The sequence below is a fragment of the Pongo pygmaeus genome, chromosome 4 (assembly GCF_028885625.2).
Source record: "Pongo pygmaeus isolate AG05252 chromosome 4, NHGRI_mPonPyg2-v2.0_pri, whole genome shotgun sequence".
NCBI classification, from domain to species: Eukaryota; Metazoa; Chordata; class Mammalia; order Primates; family Hominidae; genus Pongo; species Pongo pygmaeus.
In genome coordinates, this window is record NC_072377.2 from 185646661 (window position 1) to 185668105 (window position 21445).

At 42.6% G+C, this 21445-nt stretch overlaps 1 protein-coding gene and 2 pseudogenes across 1 annotated transcript in view; all 3 read left to right on the plus strand.

Annotated features, from left to right (window-relative positions):
* Positions 1 to 11793, plus strand: part of BTNL8 (butyrophilin like 8) — a 51905-nt gene extending 40112 nt beyond the window's left edge. The window contains exons 4-8 of the mRNA XM_054488318.1: positions 8394 to 8507; positions 9236 to 9256; positions 9802 to 9828; positions 10121 to 10147; positions 10787 to 11793. Coding sequence (XP_054344293.1) covers positions 8394 to 8507; positions 9236 to 9256; positions 9802 to 9828; positions 10121 to 10147; positions 10787 to 11427 — 830 coding nt within the window. The 3' untranslated portion in view covers positions 11428 to 11793. The remainder of the gene's footprint in view (positions 1 to 8393; positions 8508 to 9235; positions 9257 to 9801; positions 9829 to 10120; positions 10148 to 10786) is intronic.
* On the plus strand, positions 6625 to 6795 carry LOC129036760 (small ribosomal subunit protein uS14-like; annotated as a pseudogene).
* Positions 11559 to 13180, plus strand: LOC129036281 (protein FAM136A-like; annotated as a pseudogene).
* The last annotated feature ends 8265 nt before the right edge of the window (positions 13181 to 21445 follow it).

Here is a 21445-nt window from a genome sequence, read left to right on the forward strand (position 1 = left end):
AAACGATATTGAAACAAGTGGATATCCACATACACATGTGTGAAATTGAACCCTTATCTCACACCATGTACAAAAACAAACCCAAATTAGATTAAAAAGTTAAATGTAAGACCTGCAACTATAAAACTGCTAGAAGAAAATATATGGGCGAGGGGAGGAGCCAAGATGGCCGAATAGGAACAGCTCCGGTCTACAGCTCCCAGCGCGAGCGACGCAGAAGACGGGTGATTTCTGCATTTCCATCTGAGGTACCGTGTTCATCTCACTAGGGAGTGCCAGACAGTGGGCGCAGGTCAGTGGGTGAGCGCACCGTGCGCCAGCCGAAGCAGGGGCGAGGCATTGCCTCACTCGGGAAGCGCAAGGGGTCAGGGAGTTCCCCTTCCAGAGGTGACAGACGGCACCTGGAAAATCAGGCCACTCCCACCCGAATACTGTGCTTTTCCGACGGGCTTAGGAAACGGTGCCCCAGGAGAGTATAGCCCGCACCTGGCTCAGAGGGTCCTACGCCCACGGAGTCTCGCTGATTGCTAGCACAGCAGTCTGAGATCAAACAGCAAGTCGGCAGCCAGGCTGGGGGAGGGGCGCCCGCCATTGCCCAGGCTCGCTTAGGTAAACAAAGCAGCCTGGAAGCTTGAACTGGGTGGAGCCCACCACAGCTCAAGGAGGCCTGCCTGCCTCTGTAGGCTCCACCTCTGGGGGCAGGGCACAGACAAACAAAAAGACAGCAGTAACCTCTGCAGACTTAAATGTCCCTGTCTGACAGCTTTGAGGAGAGCAGTGGTTCTCCCAGCACGCAGCTGGAGATCTGAGAACGGGCTGACTGCCTCCTCAAGTGGGTCCCTGACCCCTGACCCCCGATCAGCCTAACTGGGAGGCACCCCCCAGCAGGGGCAGACTGACACCTCACACGGCCGGCCAGGTACTCCAACAGACCTGCAGCTGAGGGTTCTGTCTGTTAGAAGGAAAACTAACAGAAAGGACATCCACACCAAAAACCCATCTGTACATCACCATCATCAAAGACCAAAAGTAGATAAAACCACAAAGATGGGGAAAAAACAGAGCAGAAAAACTGGAAACTCTAAAAACCAGAGTACCTCTCCTCCTCCAAAGGAACGCAGTTCCTCACCAGCAACGGAACAAAGCTGGACGGAGAATGACTTTGACGAGCTGAGAGAAGAAGAAGGCTTCAGACGATCAAATTACTCCGAGCTACGGGAGGATATTCAATCCAAAGGCAAAGAAGTTGAAAACTTTGAAAAAAATTTAGAAGAATGTATAACTAGAATAACCAATACAGAGAAGTGCTTAAAGGAGCTGATGGAGCTGAAAACCAAGGCTTGAGAACTACGTGAAGAATGCAGAAGCCTCAGGAGCCGATGCGATCAAATGGAAGAAAGGGTATCAGCCCTGGAAGATGAAATGAATGAAATGAAGCGAGAGGGGAAGTTTAGAGAAAAAAGAATAAAAAGAAATGAGCAAAGCCTCCAAGAAATGTGGGACTATGTGAAAAGACCAAATCTACGTCTGATTGGTGTACCTGAAAGTGATGGGGAGAATGGAAACAAGTTGGAAAACACTCTGCAGGATATTATCCAGGAGAACTTCCCCAATCTAGCAAGGCAGGCCAACATTCAGATTCAGGAAATACAGAGAACGCCACAAAGATACTCTTCGAGAAGAGCAACTCCAAGACACATAATTGTCAGATTCACCAAAGTTGAAATGAAGGAAAAAATGTTAAGGGCAGCCAGAGAGAAAGGACGGGTTACCATCAAAGGGAAGCCCATCAGACTAACAGCGGATCTCTCGGCAGAAACCCTACAAGCCAGAAGAGAGTGGGGGCCAATATTCAACATTCTTAAAGAAAAGAATTTTCAACCCAGAATTTCATATCCTGCCAAACTAAGCTTCATAAGTGAAGGAGAAATAAAATACTTTACAGACAAGCAAATGCTGAGAGATTTTGTCACCACCAGGCCTGCCCTAAAAGAGCTCTTGAAGGAAGCGCTAAACATGGAAAGGCACAACCGGTACCAGCCACTGCAAAATCATACCGAAATGTAAAGACCATTGAGACTAGGAAGAGACTGCATCAACTAACGAGCAAAACATCGAGCTAACATCATAATGACAGGATCAAATTCACACATAACAATATTAACTTTAAATGTAAATGGACTAAATGGTCCAATTAAAAGACACAGACTGGCAAATTGGATAAAGACTCAAGACCCATCAGTGTGCTGTATTCAGGAAACCCATCTCACGTGCAGAGACACACATAGGCTCAAAATAAAAGGATGGAGGAAGATCTACCAAGCAAATGGAAAACAAAAAAAGGCAGGGGTTGCAATCCTAGTCTCTGATAAAACAGACTTTAAACCAACAAAGATCAAAAGAGACAAAGAAGGCCATTACATAATGGTAAAGGGATTAATTCAACAAGAAGAGCTAACTATCCTAAATATATATGCACCCAATACAGGAGCACCCAGATTCATAAAGCAAGTCCTGAGTGACCTACAAAGAGACTTAGACTCCCACACATTAATAATGGGAGACTTTAACACCCCACTGTCAACATTAGACAGATCAACGAGACAGAAAGTCAACAAGGATACCCAGGAATTGAACTCAGCTCTGCACCAAGCAGACCTAATAGACATCTACAGAACTCTCCACCCCAAATCAACAGAATATACATTTTTTTCAGCACCACACCAGACCTATTCCAAAATTGACCATATCCTTGGAAGTAAAGCTCTCCTCAATAAATGTAAAAGAACAGAAATTGTAACAAACTGTCTCTCAGATCACAGTGCAATCAAGCTAGAACTCAGGATTAAGAATCTCACTCAAAACCGCTCAACTACATGGAAACTGAACAACCTGCTCCTGAATGACTACTGGGTACATAACGAAATGAAGGCAGAAATAAAGATGTTCTTTGAAACCAACGAGAACCAAGACACAACATACCAGAATCTCTGGGATGCATTCAAAGCAGTGTGTAGAGGGAAATTTATAGCACTAAATGCCCACAAGAGAAAGCAGGAAAGATCCAAAATTGACACCCTAACATCACAATTAAAAGAACTAGAAAAGCAAGAGCAAACACATTCAAAAGCTAGCAGAAGGCAAGAAATAACTAAAATCAGAGCAGAACTGAAGGAAATAGAGACACAAAAAACCCTTCAAAAAATAAATGAATCCAGGAGCTGGTTTTTTGAAAGGATCAACAAAATTGATAGACCGCTAGCAAGATTAATAAAGAAAAAAAGAGAGAAGAATCAAATAGATGCAATAAAAAATGATAAAGGGGATATCACCACCGATCCCACAGAAATACAAACTACCATCAGAGAATATTACAAACACCTCTATGCAAATAAACTAGAAAATCTAGAAGAAATGGATAAATTCCTCAACACATACACCCTCCCAAGACTAAACCAAGAAGAAGTTCAATCTCTGAATAGACCAATAACAGGAGCTGAAATTATGGCAATAATCAATAGCTTACCAACCAAAAAAAGTCCAGGACCAGATGGGTTCACAGCCGAATTCTACCAGAGGTACAAGGAGGAGCTGGTACCATTCCTTCTGAAACTATTCCAATCAATAGAAAAAGAGGGAATCCTCCCTAACTCATTTTATGAGGCCAGCATCATCCTGATACCAAAGCCTGGCAGAGACACAACAAAAAAAGAGAATTTTAGACCAATATCCTTGATGAACATTGATGCAAAAATCCTCAATAAAATACTGGGAAACAGAATCCAGCAGCACATCAAAAAGCTTATCCACCATGATCAAGTGGGCTTCATCCCTGGGATGCAAGGCTGGTTCAATATACGCAAATCAATAAATGTAATCCAGCATATAAACAGAACCAAAGACAAAAACCACATGATTATCTCAATAGATGCAGAAAAGGCCTTTGACAAAATTCAACAACCCTTCATGCTAAAAACTCTCAATAAATTAGGAATTGATGGGACGTATCTCAAAATAATAAGAGCTATTTATGACAAACCCACAGCCAATATCATACTGAATGGGCAAAAACTGAAAGCATTCCCTTTGAAAACTGGCACAAGACAGGGATGCCTTCTCTCGCCACTTCTATTCAACATAGTGTTGGAAGTTCTGGCCAGGGCAATTAGGCAGGAGAAGGAAATCAAGGGTATTCAATTAGGAAAAGAGGAAGTCAAATTGTCCCTGTTTGCAGATGACATGATAGTATATCTAGAAAACCCCATTGTCTCAGCCCAAAATCTCCTTAAGCTGATAAGCAACTTCAGCAAAGTCTCAGGATACAAAATCAATGTGCAAAAATCACAAGCATTCTTATACATCAATAACAGACAAACAGAGAGCCAAATCATGAGTGAACTCCCATTCACAATTGCTTCAAAGAGAATAAAATACCTAGGAATCCAACTTACAAGGGATGTGAAAGACCTCTTCAAGGAGAACTACAAACCACTGCTCAAGGAAATAAAAGAGGATACAAACAAATGGAAGAACATTCCATGCTCATGGGTAGGAAGAATCAATATCATGAAAATGGCCATCCTTCCCAAGGTAATTTACAGATTCAATGCCATCCCCATCAAGCTACCAATGACTTTCTTCACAGAATTGGAAAAAACTACTTTAAAGTTCATATGGAACCAAAAAAGAGCCCGCATCGCCAAGTCAATCCTAAGCCAAAAGAACAAAGCTGGAGGCATCACGCTACCTGACTTCAAACTATACTACAAGGCTACAGTAACCAAAACAGCATGGTACTGGTACCAAAACAGAGATATAGATCAATGGAACAGAACAGAGCCGTCAGAAATAATGCCACATATCTACAACCATCTGATCTTTGACAAACCTGAGAAAAACAAGCAATGGGGAAAGGATTCCCTATTTAATAAATGGTGCTGGGAAAACTGGCTAGCCATATGTACAAAGCTGAAACTGGATCCCTTCCTTACACCTTATACAAAAATCAATTCAAGATGGATTAAAGACTTAAATGTTAGACCTAAAACCATAAAAACCCTAGAAGAAAACCTAGGCAATACCATTCAGGACATAGGCATGGGCAAGGACTTCATGTCTAAAACACCAAAAGCAATGGCAACAAAAGCCAAAATTGACAAATGGGATCTAATTAAACTAAAGAGCTTCTGCACAGCAAAGGAAACTACCATCAGAGTGAACAGGCAACCTACAAAATGGGAGAAAATTTTCGCAACCTACTCATCTGACAAAGGGCTAATATCCAGAATCTACAATGAACTCCAACAAATTTACAAGAAAAAAACAAACAACCCCATCAAAAAGTGGGCGAAGGACATGAACAGACACTTCTCAAAAGAAGACATTTATGCAGCCAAAAGACACATGAAAAAATGCTCACCATCACTGGCCATCAGAGAAATGCAAATCAAAACCACAATGAGATACCATCTCACACCAGTTAGAATGGCAATCATTAAAAAGTCAGGAAACAACAGGTGCTGGAGAGGATGTGGAGAAATAGGAACACTTTTACACTGTTGGTGGGACTGTAAACTAGTTCAACCCTTGTGGAAGTCAGTGTGGCGATTCCTCAGGGATCTAGAACTAGAAATTCCATTCGACCCAGCCATCCCATTACTGGGTATATACCCAAAGGACTATAAATCATGCTGCTATAAAGACACATGCACACGTATGTTTATTGCCGCATTATTCACAATAGCAAAGACTTGGAACCAACCCAAATGTCCAACAATGATAGACTGGATTAAGAAAATGTGGCACATCTACACCATGGAATACTATGCAGCCATAAGAAATGATGAGTTCATGTCCTTTGTAGGGACATGGATGAAATTGGAAATCATCATTCTCAGTAAACTATCGCAAGAACAAAAAACCAAACACCGCATATTCTCACTCACAGGTGGGAATTGAACAATGAGAACACATGGACACAGGAAGGGGAACATCACACTTCAGGGACTGTTGTGGGTTGGGGGGAGGGGGGAGGGATAACATTGGGAGATATACCTAATGCTAGATGACGAGTTGGTGGGTGCAGTGCACCAGCATGGCACATGTCTACATATGTAACTTACTGCACACTGGGCACATGTACCATAAAACCTAAAGTATAATAATAATAATAATAATAATAATTACAATAAAAGAAAAAAAAAATTAAAAAAAAAAAAAAAAAAAAAAAAAAAAAAAAGAAAATATATGGGCAAAGCTCCATGACATTGATCTTGGCAATAATTTTTTTGAATATGACATAAAAAGCATAGACAACAGAAGCAAAAATAGACAAATGGGATTACATCAAACTAAAAAGCTTCTGTACAGCAAAGAAAACAGTTAACAAGGTGAAGGACAACCCACAGAGTGAGAGAAAATATTTGCAAACCAAACAGCTGATAGGGGGTTAATATCCAAAATGTATAAGAAATTCAGACAGCTCAATAGCAAGAAAACAAATAACCTGATCTTAAAAAAGGACCTGAACAAACATTTCTCAAAATTACATTTAAGTGGACAACAGGGAGAGTGTAGGCTTGTGCTAACTCTCTTCTTTCACCTAGTTGCACTCCTGAGAGCAAGATGGGTCACCAGCAGCTGTACTGGAGCTACTCATGAAAATTTGGTCAGGGTTCTTGCTCTTGTCGAGTCTGCTCAAACCGGCACGGTCTGATCCGGAAATACGGCCTCAATATGTGCCGGCAGTGTTTCCATCAGTACACAAAGGATATAGGTTTCATTAAGTTGAACTAAGTAATCTTCCTTGAATGGATTATCCAAGGCATCTACGCAATGAAAAACCATGATAGCTCTTTGTACATAAAATAAACATTAATAAATAAATAAATAAATGGACAACAGGTACATGAAGAAATGCTCAGCATCTCTAATCATTGTGGGAACGCAAATTAAACCACAATGAGATATCACCTTACACCTCTTTGAATGGCTATTATCAAAAAGATTAAAGATAAGTGTTGGCAAGGATGCTGAGAAAAGGAACTCTTATACATTATTGGTGGGAATGTAAATTAGTATGGCCATTATGGAAAACAGTATGGAGTTTTCTCAAAAAACTAAAAATAGAACTACTCTGTGATTCAGCAGTCCTACTTGTGGGACTATATGAAAATGGATTGTAATCAATATGTTGATGGAATAGCTGTATTACTCACAATTGCTAAATTCAGTCTAAGTGTCCATCATCAGATGAATGGATAAAGAAAACGTGATCTATAAATACAATGGAATACAATATTTCGCCTTTAAAAAAGGATGGACATTTTGTCGTTTGCAACTCCGAGGATAAACCTGAAGGACATTATGCTAAGTGAAGTAAGCCAAGCACAGAAAGATGAATCTCTCGTGATCTGATATATGTCAAAGCTAAAAAAGTTGAACTCATAACAATAGAGAGTAGAATGTTACCAGAGGCTGGGGCAGAGGGCGAGAGAGGATGGGGAGTTGTTGGTCAAAGGGTGCAAAGATTGAGATAGACAAGAGGAATATGTTTTGAAGTCTACTGAAGAACAGGGTGACTGTAGTCAATAATAATATATTGTATATTTCAGAATAACAGAAAGAATAAAATTTAAATGTCTCACCATAAAAACGATAAGTGAGGGAGATGATGGATGTCTTAATTAGCTTGATTTAATCATTCCACATTGTAGGCATGTATCAAAGAGTCACACCGTACCCATTAATATGTATGTGATTTGTCAATTTAAATAATAGTAATAAAAGGAGGGAAGAGATAGTTTTTCAGACAAGATGCAAATATTTTAAGACATCAGTTCTCTCTGAACTGATCTATAGATTCAATACAATTCCATTCAAAATCTCAGCAGAATTTTCTTAGAACTTGACAAGTCAATACAAAAATTTATGTCACAGAGCAAATGGCCATGATTGCCAAGGCACAACTGAGTAAGAAGTGAGGAAACTTAGTCTAGTTTATACCAAGACATATCCCGGAACTGTGGTGATTAAGCCACTCAAAATTATTGGCACAAAAGTGGACAAGTAGACAAACAGCACAGAGCAGAGAGCCCAGAAACAAATCCAAACCTAAACAGACAGCTTATTGAGTCAGAGGTGATGCTGCGTGTATCAGTGTGTAAAGGAAGGTCCATTCAATAAATGTTGGCACAGTCGTTATCTGTTGAGAAGAAAATTAAATAGAACCACTACCTCATTTTATAACAAAAGTACAATCAAAGTTAAGCCTATAGGAGAATTTATAGAAACCTATTTCTTCCATTGTGGGGAACAAAGTGAGTCCTTAAAGAAGAATTGAATTGTGTCCTTTGTTCACCAATAACTAAAATGTCTGTGGGATTGTTTTGCAGATACCTTTTTCGAGCCTATATCATGGCACCTGGCTACCAAAGTACTGGGAATACTCTGCTGTGGCCTATTTTTTGGCATTGTTGGACTGAAGATTTTCTTCTCCAAATTCCAGGGTAAGTGAGAGAGAGAAGCATGGGCCGGTGCCTTATTCATGGTTCCAGCAGGGACAGGATCAGAGATGCTCCCACATCCCAGCTGCTTCTCTTCCTTTAGTCCTAGCCTCCAGGGGCCCAGGCCCAAAAAAGTAAACATCCTTCTTTAGGGTATTCTAACATCTCTTCCTCTGGAAATATCAACTATGACAGGCCCTTGCTACTTCATTTAGGTCAAATAATAAGGGGATGAGTGATTTTCAGTACCTATAGAGAGAGCTTGGATAATTTTCCATGCACACCACCAAGACTCCTATTAAAAAGTTTTAATGTGGTGAACAAATTCATAAAGGAGGAAGCAAAAGTGACTGACAATAAGATAAAATTATATTCAGTCTCAATAAGACTTTTCACCCCCAAAACCAATTTCCTCCTCCTTGGGAGTGACACTTCCCATTGAGGATGAGGCCACCCCCACCTCCCCTCCCAGCCGCCTTCTCCCATCTCCATCCCCACCTCCACAGCATCCCAGCTATTGTCCCTCTCCTTAGCATGCACCTTCCTCCTGATCTCTTGCTCCACCCCAGAGAGCTACACTCTGTGCAGGGGCTGGGGAGCACATATAAGTGTCCTAGGAGAGGCCCTGCCCTTCACACCTGCAGCTCGTCCCACCTGTGCAAGGAGCCAGCGTCATGTTTGTACCTTGCACACTCCTGTGTCCACCACTGAATATACTGTTTCTGTTTCAGGGAAAATCCAGGCGGAATTGGGTAAGTGTGTGTCATGTCCTGAGCCTCCCACACATGGTTCTCCCGAGTCCCTCCCTGATCCACAGTTTGAGCCTCTGGACGACCCTGGCTCCAGGCTGGACAGGAAGCACCGGCAGGTGGAGGAGAGCAGCTGCCTGGCTCTCTCCATCCACTGCTCACGAGTTGCCCCTCGGATATCTGGAGGGCTTAGGATAGGCCCCAGGGCCTGGAAGTCCCCACAAATTGTCTGTGCCTGTTGCCCGTTGGTTTGCTCTGTGTGTGGTGGGGGGAGGTGTTGATCATGAGCTCTGAGGGTGCGTGGGCCACAGTGAGAAACCTGAGAAAAATTTGTGGGTGATCCTCGACCTCCCCTGGCCTGATGCTTTGAGACTTTATCCAGTTCTGTATCAACCACTAAATAGTCTGCTTTTTGTTGCATGGAAACTCCAGGATAAACTGGGTGAGAGTGTTATCACTCGCAGGGATTCCCTCCCACACCCTCCCTGGGCCCCCGCTCTGTGATGTCAGCCTCTTATGTGTTTTTTGTTTTTGTTTTTGTTTTTCAGCCTGGAGAAGAAAGCACGGCCAGGCAGGTAAAAGAAAATATTCCTCTTCACACATTTATGACTCCTTTCCAAGTCTCTCGTTTATGGATTTTTATATCCTGAGGCCCATGGGTCCCTGCAGAGCCAAGCTTGTGATGGGAACTCTGAAACTGCAGATTCTGGGGGAGGTGCATTTTGTAGAGAAGCCCCATAGCCTTCTTCAGATCTCTGGAGAGCCCACAACACTCAAAAAGTGTCCTAATCCTTGGTTTCTCCCTTCTCCCTGCGCCTTGTTTCCTACGCGAGCACTGAACTGCCTGCTCTTTCTGCTTGCTTTCAGAATTGAGAGACGCCCGGAAACACGCAGGTACCAACACCTGAGCAGGTGACGGTGGGACAGAATCTCAGGTGGACATGAGAGGGGGAACTGAACAGGGACAGATACGGGAACACAGAGTGATGCTGAGACCCATCCTGCCTGCAGATGGAGAAACTGGATGCTTGATCGCCCCCAAGGGTGCAGTGCCCCCAGACACACTTCTTCCCCTTGGTCTAGAAGGGGAGAAGACAGGGGTTGGGTAAACGGGAGACAGGGGGGGTCTTTGGCACAGTTTCAGGGAATTGAGGGCACTAGTGACTGGTCAGGGGTCTGAGCTGAGGGGAAGGAAGTAAAGTCAGGCAGAAAATTCTGAGTGGGAGGAAGTTAGATAGTGGGGTCCCTCCAGCTCTTATGAATCAAATAGTTTCATGTATGAAGGGACAGTGGCAGGGTTGGGTGATATGCCGAGATTGGGACGTCATATTGAGACATATCTAGACATTGATGAGTCCTCCAGGCTGCACTGGTGATGAGAGGACCTGAAAGGCAGTGTCTGAGGGAGGCTCAGTTCTGGGGCCTCACCTACGCCACCCAGAGCCAGTCTGCAGTGGGAGGGTTGACCTCTTGTTCCAGCCCAGATTTCCTCTTCAGTAACTCATGCTTCCTCTCTCCCCCACCACACCCCAGTGGAGGTGACTCTGGATCCAGAGACGGCTCACCCGCAGCTCTGCGTTTCTAATCTGAAAACTGTAACCCATAGAAAAGCTCCCCAGGATGTGCCTCAATCTGAGAAGAGATTTACAAGGAAGAGTGTGGTGGCTTCTCAGAGTTTCCAAGCAGGGAAACATTACTGGGAGGTGGACGGGGGACACAATAAAAGGTGGCGCGTGGGAGTGTGCCGGGATGATGTGGACAGGAGGAAGAAGTACGTGACTTTGTCTCCCGATCATGGGTACTGGGTCCTCAGACTGAATGAAGAACATTTGTATTTCACATTAAATCCCCGTTTTATCAGCCTCTTCCCCAGGACCCCACCTACACAAATAGGGGTCTTCCTGGACTATGAGTGTGGGACCATCTCCTTCTTCAACATAAATGACCAGTCCCTTATTTATACCCTGACATGTCGGTTTGAAGGCTTATTGAGGCCCTACATTGAGTATCCGGCCCATAATGAGCAAAATGGAACTCCCATAGTCATCTGCCCAGTCACGCAGGAATCAGAGAGAGAGGCCTCTTGGCAAAGGGCCTCTACAATCCCAGAGACAAGCAACAGTGAGTCCTCCTCACAGGCAACCACACCCTTCCTCCCCAGGGGTGATGTGTAGGATGAATCACACCCCACATTCTTCTTTAGGGATACTAAGATTTCTCTCCCAGATCCAAAGTCCCGCAGCGGCCGGCCAAGGTGGCTTCCAGATGAAGGGGGATTGGCCTGTCCACATGGGAGTCAGGGGTCATGGCTGCCCTGAGTTGGGAGGGAAGAAGGCTGACATTACATTTAATTTGCTCTCACTCCATCTGGCTAAGTGATCTTGAAATACTCACCACCTCTCAGGTGAGTAACCGTCAGGAATTCCCATCTCACAGGCTGTGGTGTAGATTAAGTAGACAAGGAATGTGAATAATGCTTAGATCTTATTGATGACAGAGTGTATCCTAATGGTTTGTTCATTATATTACACTTTCAATAAGGTCTTTGCTTGTTTATTTCACATGAATTTATTGTTCCCTACTTCAGATCACCCACGAAACAGGCATCTGCTCTGTGCCAGAGCCAAGAAATCACAGGGAAGGCGGCATTTCCATTGCATTCTATAGAGCCCGCATTACTTTCATACCAAAACCAGACAAGGACATTACAAGAAAAGAAAGGAAAACTACACGTCCATATCCCCCATGAACTTAGACACAAATATTCTAATTAAAATTTTAGCAAACTGAATCCAGCAATACACTCAAAGAATAATACATCACTACTAAATGTGGTTTTTCTCGTATGTGGCTTAATATTCAAATATCAACCAGTTTAATCAACCACATTAACAAACTGAAAAAGAAAACTATACAATCATTTCAATAGATGCAGGAAAAAATTACACCTGTGAGCTTTTTTGCTCATGACAAGCACATGAAAAGATACTCAACATCATAGTAATTGAGAAAATTCAAATTAAAACAATGAGATACCATTCCTACCTACTGGAGTGGTAATAAAATTACACAGAATGATCATACCCAGTGTTGGCCAGAATGTGCAGAAACTGAAACTCACACCTTGCTGATAGGAATGTAAAAGAGCGTAAAAATGTAAAAACTATTTTGGAAAACTGTTTGGCAGTTTCTTTAAAAGTAAACAGTCACCTAATGTATGGTCCAACCATCCCACTCTTAAGAATTCACCAAGAGAAAAGGAACTGCATGTCTTGACAAAGCCTTGTACCTCAATATTCATAGAAGCCTCATTCAGAATAGTTGAAAGGTGGAGACAGCCCAGATACTCACAACAGATGAGCAGATAAACAAACCGTGGTGCATCCACGCATCAGGCGCTCCGTGACAGTCAAAAATCAACTCTTTGGGCAGGCAGTGAAGGGTTGTCACACAGCAGCTGTGGGTGCAGGAGGTGGTGGACTCCTTGGTGAAGAGTCTGGACAGAGAGAATATCCAGAAGATCCAGGTGAGCAGCCTAAGGCTCAGCCAAGGTGTGGCCAAGGTGAAAGACCAGAAAGGCGAAGGCTCCCGGCCTCCCAGGTGGCCTCATGTTCCGGTGCAGTGCCAGCTGTTGTGAGGACAGCCAGGCATCCACGCAGCAGGTGCAGCAGTGCACTGAGCACTGCCATGTGCTTCTGGCTCAAGCCTAGGCCTTGGTGACCAGCGAGCTGGAGAAGTTCCATGACCGCCTGGCCTGGTGCATCATGCATTGCTACGACAAAGCTGAAGATTCAAGCAGGGAGTAAGGAGCTTCAGGTGAAGCAACCACTGGATGGCTGAGTGACCAAGGGTGTGGATGACCACTTACACCTCATCCCGACTATGAACAAGGAGATGAAGGAGTCTCTCTTATCCTCTGGGAAATAAAAGTCTTTGCTGGTGGCCATCAGAGCTGAGGGCAAGAATATATAAATTTTTTAAAGGAATGGGAATTTTAGTCTTTTAAGCAAAGTTTATGAAGGAAGAAATTAAGAATGGCAACAAGTGAAAGGCATATGTCACTTGCCTCTGCACACCGGGTCTTTTATGTTTCTGTCCTAAAAAGTGAAATGAAAAAAACTAGTGCTAAATGGGGTCAGGGATATTCCAGGAGAGGGTTTTAGACCTCATGTTTCATGTGGCAGCAGGGATCTCTCTTGTAACAAGCCAGAGCCCTCCACGGTACCAAATTCTTCTTGCTCCACAGGGACCACCAGGCTGGCAGGTTAGATCTGATGGCGTTTGTGGAGAGGTGTTTCTGTTTGTTGCCACATCCTGTTTCCCAAAGAGTCACCACACCATTTCCCATAAGCTGTCAAACAAAATCCATGAGGTCACTAACTTGAGAAAAAAAGTTTTCTGGGTCTTTGTTTTCTTGATTTTGTGTAATGTATACATGGAATAAAAGTTGATTTTAAGATGTGGAATTGGGAGGGAGAGTAGTTGGGATAAGAACTTTGAAAGTTTCCTTGTGGATACCCTTTCTGCCCATCAAGATGTGGATGTGCAGTTCTTCTGCAAATTATGACACACTGCAAATTATTACACACTGCATCTTTCAGCCTGGAGACCATGCAAAAAACACAAAAGGCAACACAAGAGGCAAACACAAGAGGTTACACTAATTGTGGGAAGCAGAGCTTCCCTCTTACTGGCTAGTAGGCCTTGAGGCTGCCTGGAGCAAAATGACAAGACAATCTTACAGCAGCACTTTCCCCCTCAAAAAGAAGGGGGTTTTGACTGTGATATATATTGGTATCCTGGAATGAATAGTAAAAGAGTAGCTGTTGGCTACTTGCTTATAAGAGAGTTATGATGCACTGAAGTTGGAAAAACCTGGTTCTCATAGAACAGAATACAATGAAAGCCTAAACCCAGCGTTTCTTACTTAGCCCCCTGAATTAACAATTGAGACAAACCCATGGAAACAGGAAGAAAGGGAGGGAGAAAAATAAGCAACTTGGGCTGGGATGAGCTGTGACTCCTTTAGAGCAAACTAGGGCAGCCTCCTATTACCAAATACTGTATTCGCCTGGGGCCTTTGCAGCATGCAGTTTTCCTGCCCCAGCATGGCATCTTACTGTTTTAATAGCAAACTCATTGTATTTTCACCAACTTATTACTTGAAATGATAATATATCCTGTCCATTTGCTGTTTTCAGGCTGTGATATATTTCAGGCTGTGATATATTTAAAACCAAAACCTAGTGGTTTGGTTTTAAAACTAAATGAAGTTTAATTTCCTTCACCCCCCAAAAATGAACTATTCATGCACACAACATTGATGGAGCTCAAAAATAATTACTCCCAGTGAAACAAGGTAGACAAAAAAAGAATACAGTCTATGTGATTCCATGTATATGAAACTCTAGAGAATGCAAACTAATCTACAGTGAGAAAGCACATCAGTGGTTGCTTGGAGGGGAGGGAGGGGTGGAAGGAAGGCACGAGGATGCTTTTGGAAGTGAAAGTATATTCACTATCTCGATTGTCACTTTGGTGGTGATGGATTATGGACATATTAATAAATCAAATATAATCAAATTAAACACTTTAAATGTGTACAGTTTATTTTATGTCAACTATCCCTTAATACAGCTGCTTTAAAAATATTAAACACCACCACCACCAATAGCCAACAGCTATTGGGTCAGAGATATTGCAGGAGAGTGTTTTAGACCTTATGTTTCATGTGGCCAGTGCTTGTCCTGGCAGCAGGGATCTGCCTTGTAACAAACCAGAGCCCTCCACGGTACCAAATTCTTCTTACTACACAGGGACCACCAGGCTGGACAGAGAGAACATCCAGAAGATCCAGGTGAGCAGCCCGAGGCCCAGCCAAGGTGTGGCCAAGGTGAAAGACCAGAAAGGCAAAGCCTCCTGGCCTTCGAACCTCATCCTTTGAGTGCTATGCCCACATTTAAATATACATGCTTTATTTTAAAGAGCAGTTCTAGGTTCATAGAAAAGTCACATGGAAAGTACAAAGAGTTCCCATATACCCTCTGCCCACACCGGTGCATAGCTCTCCCTACTGTCCACATCCCACCAAGACGGAACATTGTAACTATCAGTAAACCTATGTTAACACCTCATTATCACCCAAAGTCTGCAGCTGACATTTGTGTTCACTCTTGGTGTCGTACATTCCATGGGTTTTGGCAAATGGATAACGACATGGATCTATCATCACTGCATCACATAGATGCTTTCTTTGCCCTAAAAATCCTCTGTGCTCTGCTATTATTCATGCTTCCCTCACCACTAACCTCTGGCAACCACTTGTCTTTTTACTGTTTCCAGAGTTTTGCCTTTTCTGGAATGTCATATAGTTGGAATCATACAATACGTGGTCTTTTTAGATTGTTTTCTTTCACTTTATAATATAAACACTCACATTTTTAAAATCACAGTGATATGCCTGATACACTACTATTGGTTTATTGATTTTATGTAATGTCCAAGTCTGTAGGTACTCAGGTACCTGAGTATAGACAGTGTCAAGAGGAGGAGAGGGATGTGCTTCTTAATGCAGCATTTGCTGAGTGAGAAGAGGTGACCACTCCAGGAGCTGCCAATGTTCAATCCCTTCTGGCCTTAGCCCAGGGAGCTTGAGGGTGATTGAAGTGGAAATCCACAGGGTCTTCCACAGTCCCTTCTCCCCAGAGCTGGTAGAGTGTGTCTTAAAGCAGCTGTAGATGGAATACTACTTGGTTAAAAAGAAGGAACAAACTATTGATACATGCAACATTTTGGATGTATCTTGAAGGCAGTATATTCAGTGAAAAAAGTCCATCTCACCAAGTTACATAGTATATGACTCCATTTATATAACATTCTCAAAAATCACAAAATTATAGAGAGGAAGAAAAATAAGTGGTTTCCAGGAATTAGGAAAGGGGGAAAGGGTGTGTGTTTTAGTCTGTTTTCACACTGCTATAAAGAACTACCTGAGACTGGGTAACTTATAAAGAAAAGAGGTTTAATTGACTCAGTTCTGCATGGCTGGGGAAGCCCAGGAAACTTACAATCATGGCAAAAGGCAAAAGGGAAGCAAAGCACGTCCTACATGGTGGCAGGAAAGAAAGAGAACAACGCGGGACCTGCCGCATGCTTTTAAACCATCAGATGTTGTGGAACTCACTCACTATCATGAGAACAGCATGGCGGAACTACACCCATGACCCAATCACCTTACACCAGGTCCCTCTTTTAACACATGGGGATTATAATTTGACATGAGATTTGGGTGGGGACACAGAGCCACACCATATCAGAGTGATTTATAGATGCACATTGAGGGAGGTCTTCAATAGTGATGGAATAGTATGTTTTTTCCTTGAGACAGAGTCTCACTTTATCTCCCAGGCTGGAGTGCAGTGGTTTAAGCATAGCTCACTGCAGCCTCGAATTCCCAAGCTTGAATGATCTTCTCACCTCATCCTCCTGAGTAGCTGGGACCACAGGCATGTGCCACCATGCCCTGCTACTTTTTTGACTTTTATTTTTAGTAGAGATGAGGTTTCCCTGTGTTGCCCAGGCTGGTCTCAAACTCTTGGGCTCAAGGGATCCTCCTGCCTCAGCCTCCCAAAGTGCTGGGATTACAGGTTTGAGCCACTGTGCTTGTTCTGGAACAGTATCTTCTTTATGATGGTGGTTACTTGAATTTATATATCTAATAAAATTGCACAGAACTACATGAATGTGTGTACACACACACACACACACAAATGAATGCATGTAAAAACTGGTAACATGTGAATTAGGCCTGGAGTCTAGTTAACATATTTATATCAATATCAATCTCCTGGTTTTGATATTGTGCCATAGCAAAGCTACATAAGATGTTGCCATTGCCTTAATTTTAAAAAATTGTTACCACTGGAGAAAGCTTGGTGAAGGGTACTCAAGACTCAACAATTTTTGCAATTTCCTGGAAGTTTATATGACTGTTTCAAAATAAAACAAAAATTTGTAAAGCAGCTTTAAAAAAACAACATTTATTTCAAAATGAAGTTGGGTTGTCGAAATAAATAAATGTGTGTGAAACAGAGTTTCAGAGATTCAACTGGTATCAGCCCACATCAAATGACAATGAAACAGAAGACTTAAAAAAATTTTTGTAGCTTCGAGTATCAGAACAACTATCTTTAACAAATCAAAATTGAATGATGCCATTAGCTGTGCCATCCAAAGTAAATAAGGACTAAAATCATGAATAAGAAAACCTGGAATAATAGGTGATAAAGCTAACATTAATGTAACATGGTAGTCAGACTAGAAACAATAAGTGCCAATATAACGAATTCCCCTGCAAAACATCCCCACCACCAAGTTAGTTTTCATTATAAAGATGATTAAAACAAACTAAAGCAGCCACGGACAGGAACACCAGGCCCAGTGGCTGCTGCTCAGGCTCAGGCCCAAGCTGATGTGTCAGAGGTCAAATCTTTGCAACATGGGCTTTTAGAAGCTCTGGAGAGCCTGCCTCCTGGTGCAGCCGTCTGAGCTTCCCACCTTAGGACAGCAGTGGGAAGCAGGATGGTGGGGCCCAAATCAGGAGCTAAGTCTCCCTACTGTGCCTGGGGAAGGATGCAAGGCTCCTGAGGCACCTCAGGGAGAGGAAGCAGAGTGGGTTGTAGTCGATGAGCTGAGTCTGGGGGCCAGAGGGACAGAGGGAGCTGAGGGTCTAGGAGCACGTCGTGAGTGGCAGAGATGCTGGCAGGTTCCCTGTGTGTTTTTCAGGGAGTAATAAATACAAGCCCAGAAACTACCAGAAGACAGGCATTAGAGATATGAGGATGGACTGCTGTGAACTGTCTAGGAACAAAATAGCTGAGAGGGCACTGTGAAAGGAGGTGTCAGAAAATTAACTTCTGAAAGGAAAGGAGAGAGGGCTAGGAAGGCCTTGGGCAGCCAAGTTCACACAGAGACTTGCGTGTGTGTGTGTGTGTGTGTGTGTGTGTGTGTGTGATGTAAGGAGAAAGGAGGAAAGAAGTGGGGGTAAAAGTAAAATTTTCTGAGCTATTCTGCGGTCTTTTTCTCTTACATGACCAAAATAGGAAGAAAAAGAAAATAAAATGAAAGAAAAAACAAAAAAAAATCACACACAAATAAGGAGCAGCAATGTCACTCCCACGTGAAACCTGACTTCACATCCCAGATCTGCTTGGGATGTAGAAGTCCATTTGACTGTTAAAAATGTATTTTTATCAAAGTGATGCAAACTAATATTTAAAGGAGTTTTTAGGTCCGGTGCGGTGGCTCACGTCTATAATCCTAGAACTTTGGGAGGCCAGGTGGGTGGACGGCTTGAGCCCAGGGGTTCAAGACCAGCCTGGGCAACATGGCAAAACCCTGTCTCTACAAAAAATACAAAAGATTAGCCAGGTGGGTGGTGCATGCCTGTGCACCCAGCTACTCGTGAGGCTGACCAGGAGGATTGTTTGAGCCTGGGAGGTTGAGGCTGCAGTGAGCTGAGATCACACCACTGCACTCCAGCCTGGGTGACAAAGAGAGACCCTGTCTCAAAACAAACAAACAAACAAACAGAATCCGCCCCCCGCCACAAAAAACCAAAACCATGATTTTTAAAAGGCATTGTAATAAAAAGCAATAGTACCCCAATGCCCTACTACTGTGTCCCTTTCCAACCCACCCCAGTGTTGTCCCCACAGGGAAAACTTTATGGCTTCTCTTTTTGGTTGTTTTTCCTTATGGCTAAGTTACTTGTTTCTTCTTCTGGCATTTTATTTAATTTATTTATTTATATATTTAATTTTTTTTTTTTTCAGACAGAGTCTCGCTCTGTCCCGCAAGCTGGAGTGCAGTGGTGCAATCTCGACTCACTGCAACCTCCACCTCCCGGGTTCAAGTTATTCTCCTGTCTCAGCCTCCTGAGGAGCTGGGACTGCAGGCACCGCCACCACACCCAGCTAGGCTAATTTTTGTATTTTTAGTAGAGACAGATTTTCACCATGTTGGCCAGGCTGGTCTCAAACTCCTGACCTCAGGTGATCTACCCGCCTCAGCCTCCCCAAAAGTGCTGGGATTACAGGCACAAGCCACTGCACTCAGCTATTTTGTTTTATTTTTAATTGACAAAAATTGTATATATCTGTTGTGTATAAGATGTTGTATTGAAATATGTATGCAGTGTGGAATGGCTATAAACAGCTAATCAACATATGCATTACATCACATACTTATCTTTTTTTGTGATGAGAACACATGAAATCTATTGTTTCAGTAATTTTCAAGAATACAATACATTGTTATTAACTATAGTCACCAGGTTGTACAATAGATCTCTTAAACGAATTCCTCCTAACTCAAACTTTTTACCTTTTGACCAACATTTCCCCAAACTTCCCACATACTCAGCCCCTGGTGACCACCATGCTATTTTTTACTTCTGTTAGTTCAACTTGTCTAGACTCTACATATACATAAGTCATGCAGTATTTCTTTTTCTGGGCCTGGCTTATTTATCTTAATATAATGTCCTCCAGGTTTATCTATGTTGTCACAAATAACAGGATTTTCTTCTTTTTTAAAGGTTCATACTACTTCATTGTGTATCTATATATATACATAGTGTCTACCCACACATACATACACAAACACAATGTTGAATATTTTCTTTAGAGAAATGTTTATGTATATATACAATATTTTCTTTTTCTTTCCTTTTTTTTTTTTTGAGACAGACTTTCACTCTTGTTGGCCAGGCTGGAGTACAATGGCGCAATCTCGGCTCACCGCAACCTCCGCCTCCTGGGTTCAAGCGATTCTCCTGCCTCAGCCTCCCAAGTAGCTGGGATAACAGGCATGGGCCACCACGCCCGGCTAACGCCTGTAATCCCAGCACTTTTGGAGGCTGAGGCAGGTAGATCATCTGAGGTCAGGAGTTCGAGACCAGCCTGGCCAACATGGTGAAACCCCATCTCTACTAAAAATACAACATTTTCTTTATCCCTTTATCTGTTTACGGACGCCTGGGTTGATTCCATTTCTTGGCTGTTGTGGATAATGCTGCAATGTACATGGCAGTGCAGATATCTCCTCAGTGTACCAATTTAAATTCCTTTGCATATACACCCAGGAGTAGGATTACTGAATCATAAGGTGGTCATATTTTTAATTTTGGGGAGAATCTCCGTGCTGTTTTCGATAATGACTGTACTAATTTACATTCCCACCAACAGGGTCCAAGAACTCTCTTTCTTCACATCCTTCACACCTATCTTTCATCATTTTGATAATCGCTATTCAAACAGGTGTGAGTTGACATCCACTGTGATTTTAGTTTGCATTTCTCCCGTGACTGGTGATGCTGAGCATTTTTTCATATATGTTTCAAACATTTAAATGTTTTCTTTAGAGAAATGTCTATTCCAGTTCTTTGCCCATTTTTTAATCAAGTTGTTTTTTTTTTTGCTGTTTAGTCGAATTCTTATATATTCTGGTTAGAAATTCCCTATTGGATGTCTAGTTTGTGAATATTTTCTCCCATTGTGTGGGCTGTCTCTTCACTCTGTTGTTTCCTTTGTTATGCAGAAACTTTTCGAATTGATATAATCTCATTTATCTATTTTTGCTTTTGTTGCCTGTGCTTTTGAGGTTTTACACAAACAAACCATTGCCCAGATCAATGTCCTGAAGCATTTCCCCAGTGTTTTCTTCTAGTAATTTTATAGTTCCAGGTCTTATATTTAAGTTTTTGATCCATTTTAATTTGATTTTTTTTTAGATAGATAGATACTTATGGGTATTTATTGGCCAGTTTCCCTAATAAATGACAGGGGATTTATTAAGGGAATTAGCTCATGTGATCATGGCATAGGCTGTCTGCAAACTGGAGAACGAAGGAAGCTGGTAGAGTGGCTCAGTCTAAATCTGAAAGCCGGAGAATCTGAGACTGTTGGTGCAGGTCCTGGGGCCTGAGAACCTGGAGCTCTGACATCCAAGGACAGAAGCCGGGTGTCCTGACTCCAGAGAGAAAGCCTTTCTATCTAGGCTGGCAGCCCCGGGGGATGGTGCCCCCCACAATGGGTGAGGGCAGATTTTCCTCACTCAGTTTACTGATTCAAATGCTAATCTCTTCTGGAAAAACCTTCTCAGACCTACTCAGAAGTAATGCTTTACAGCTGT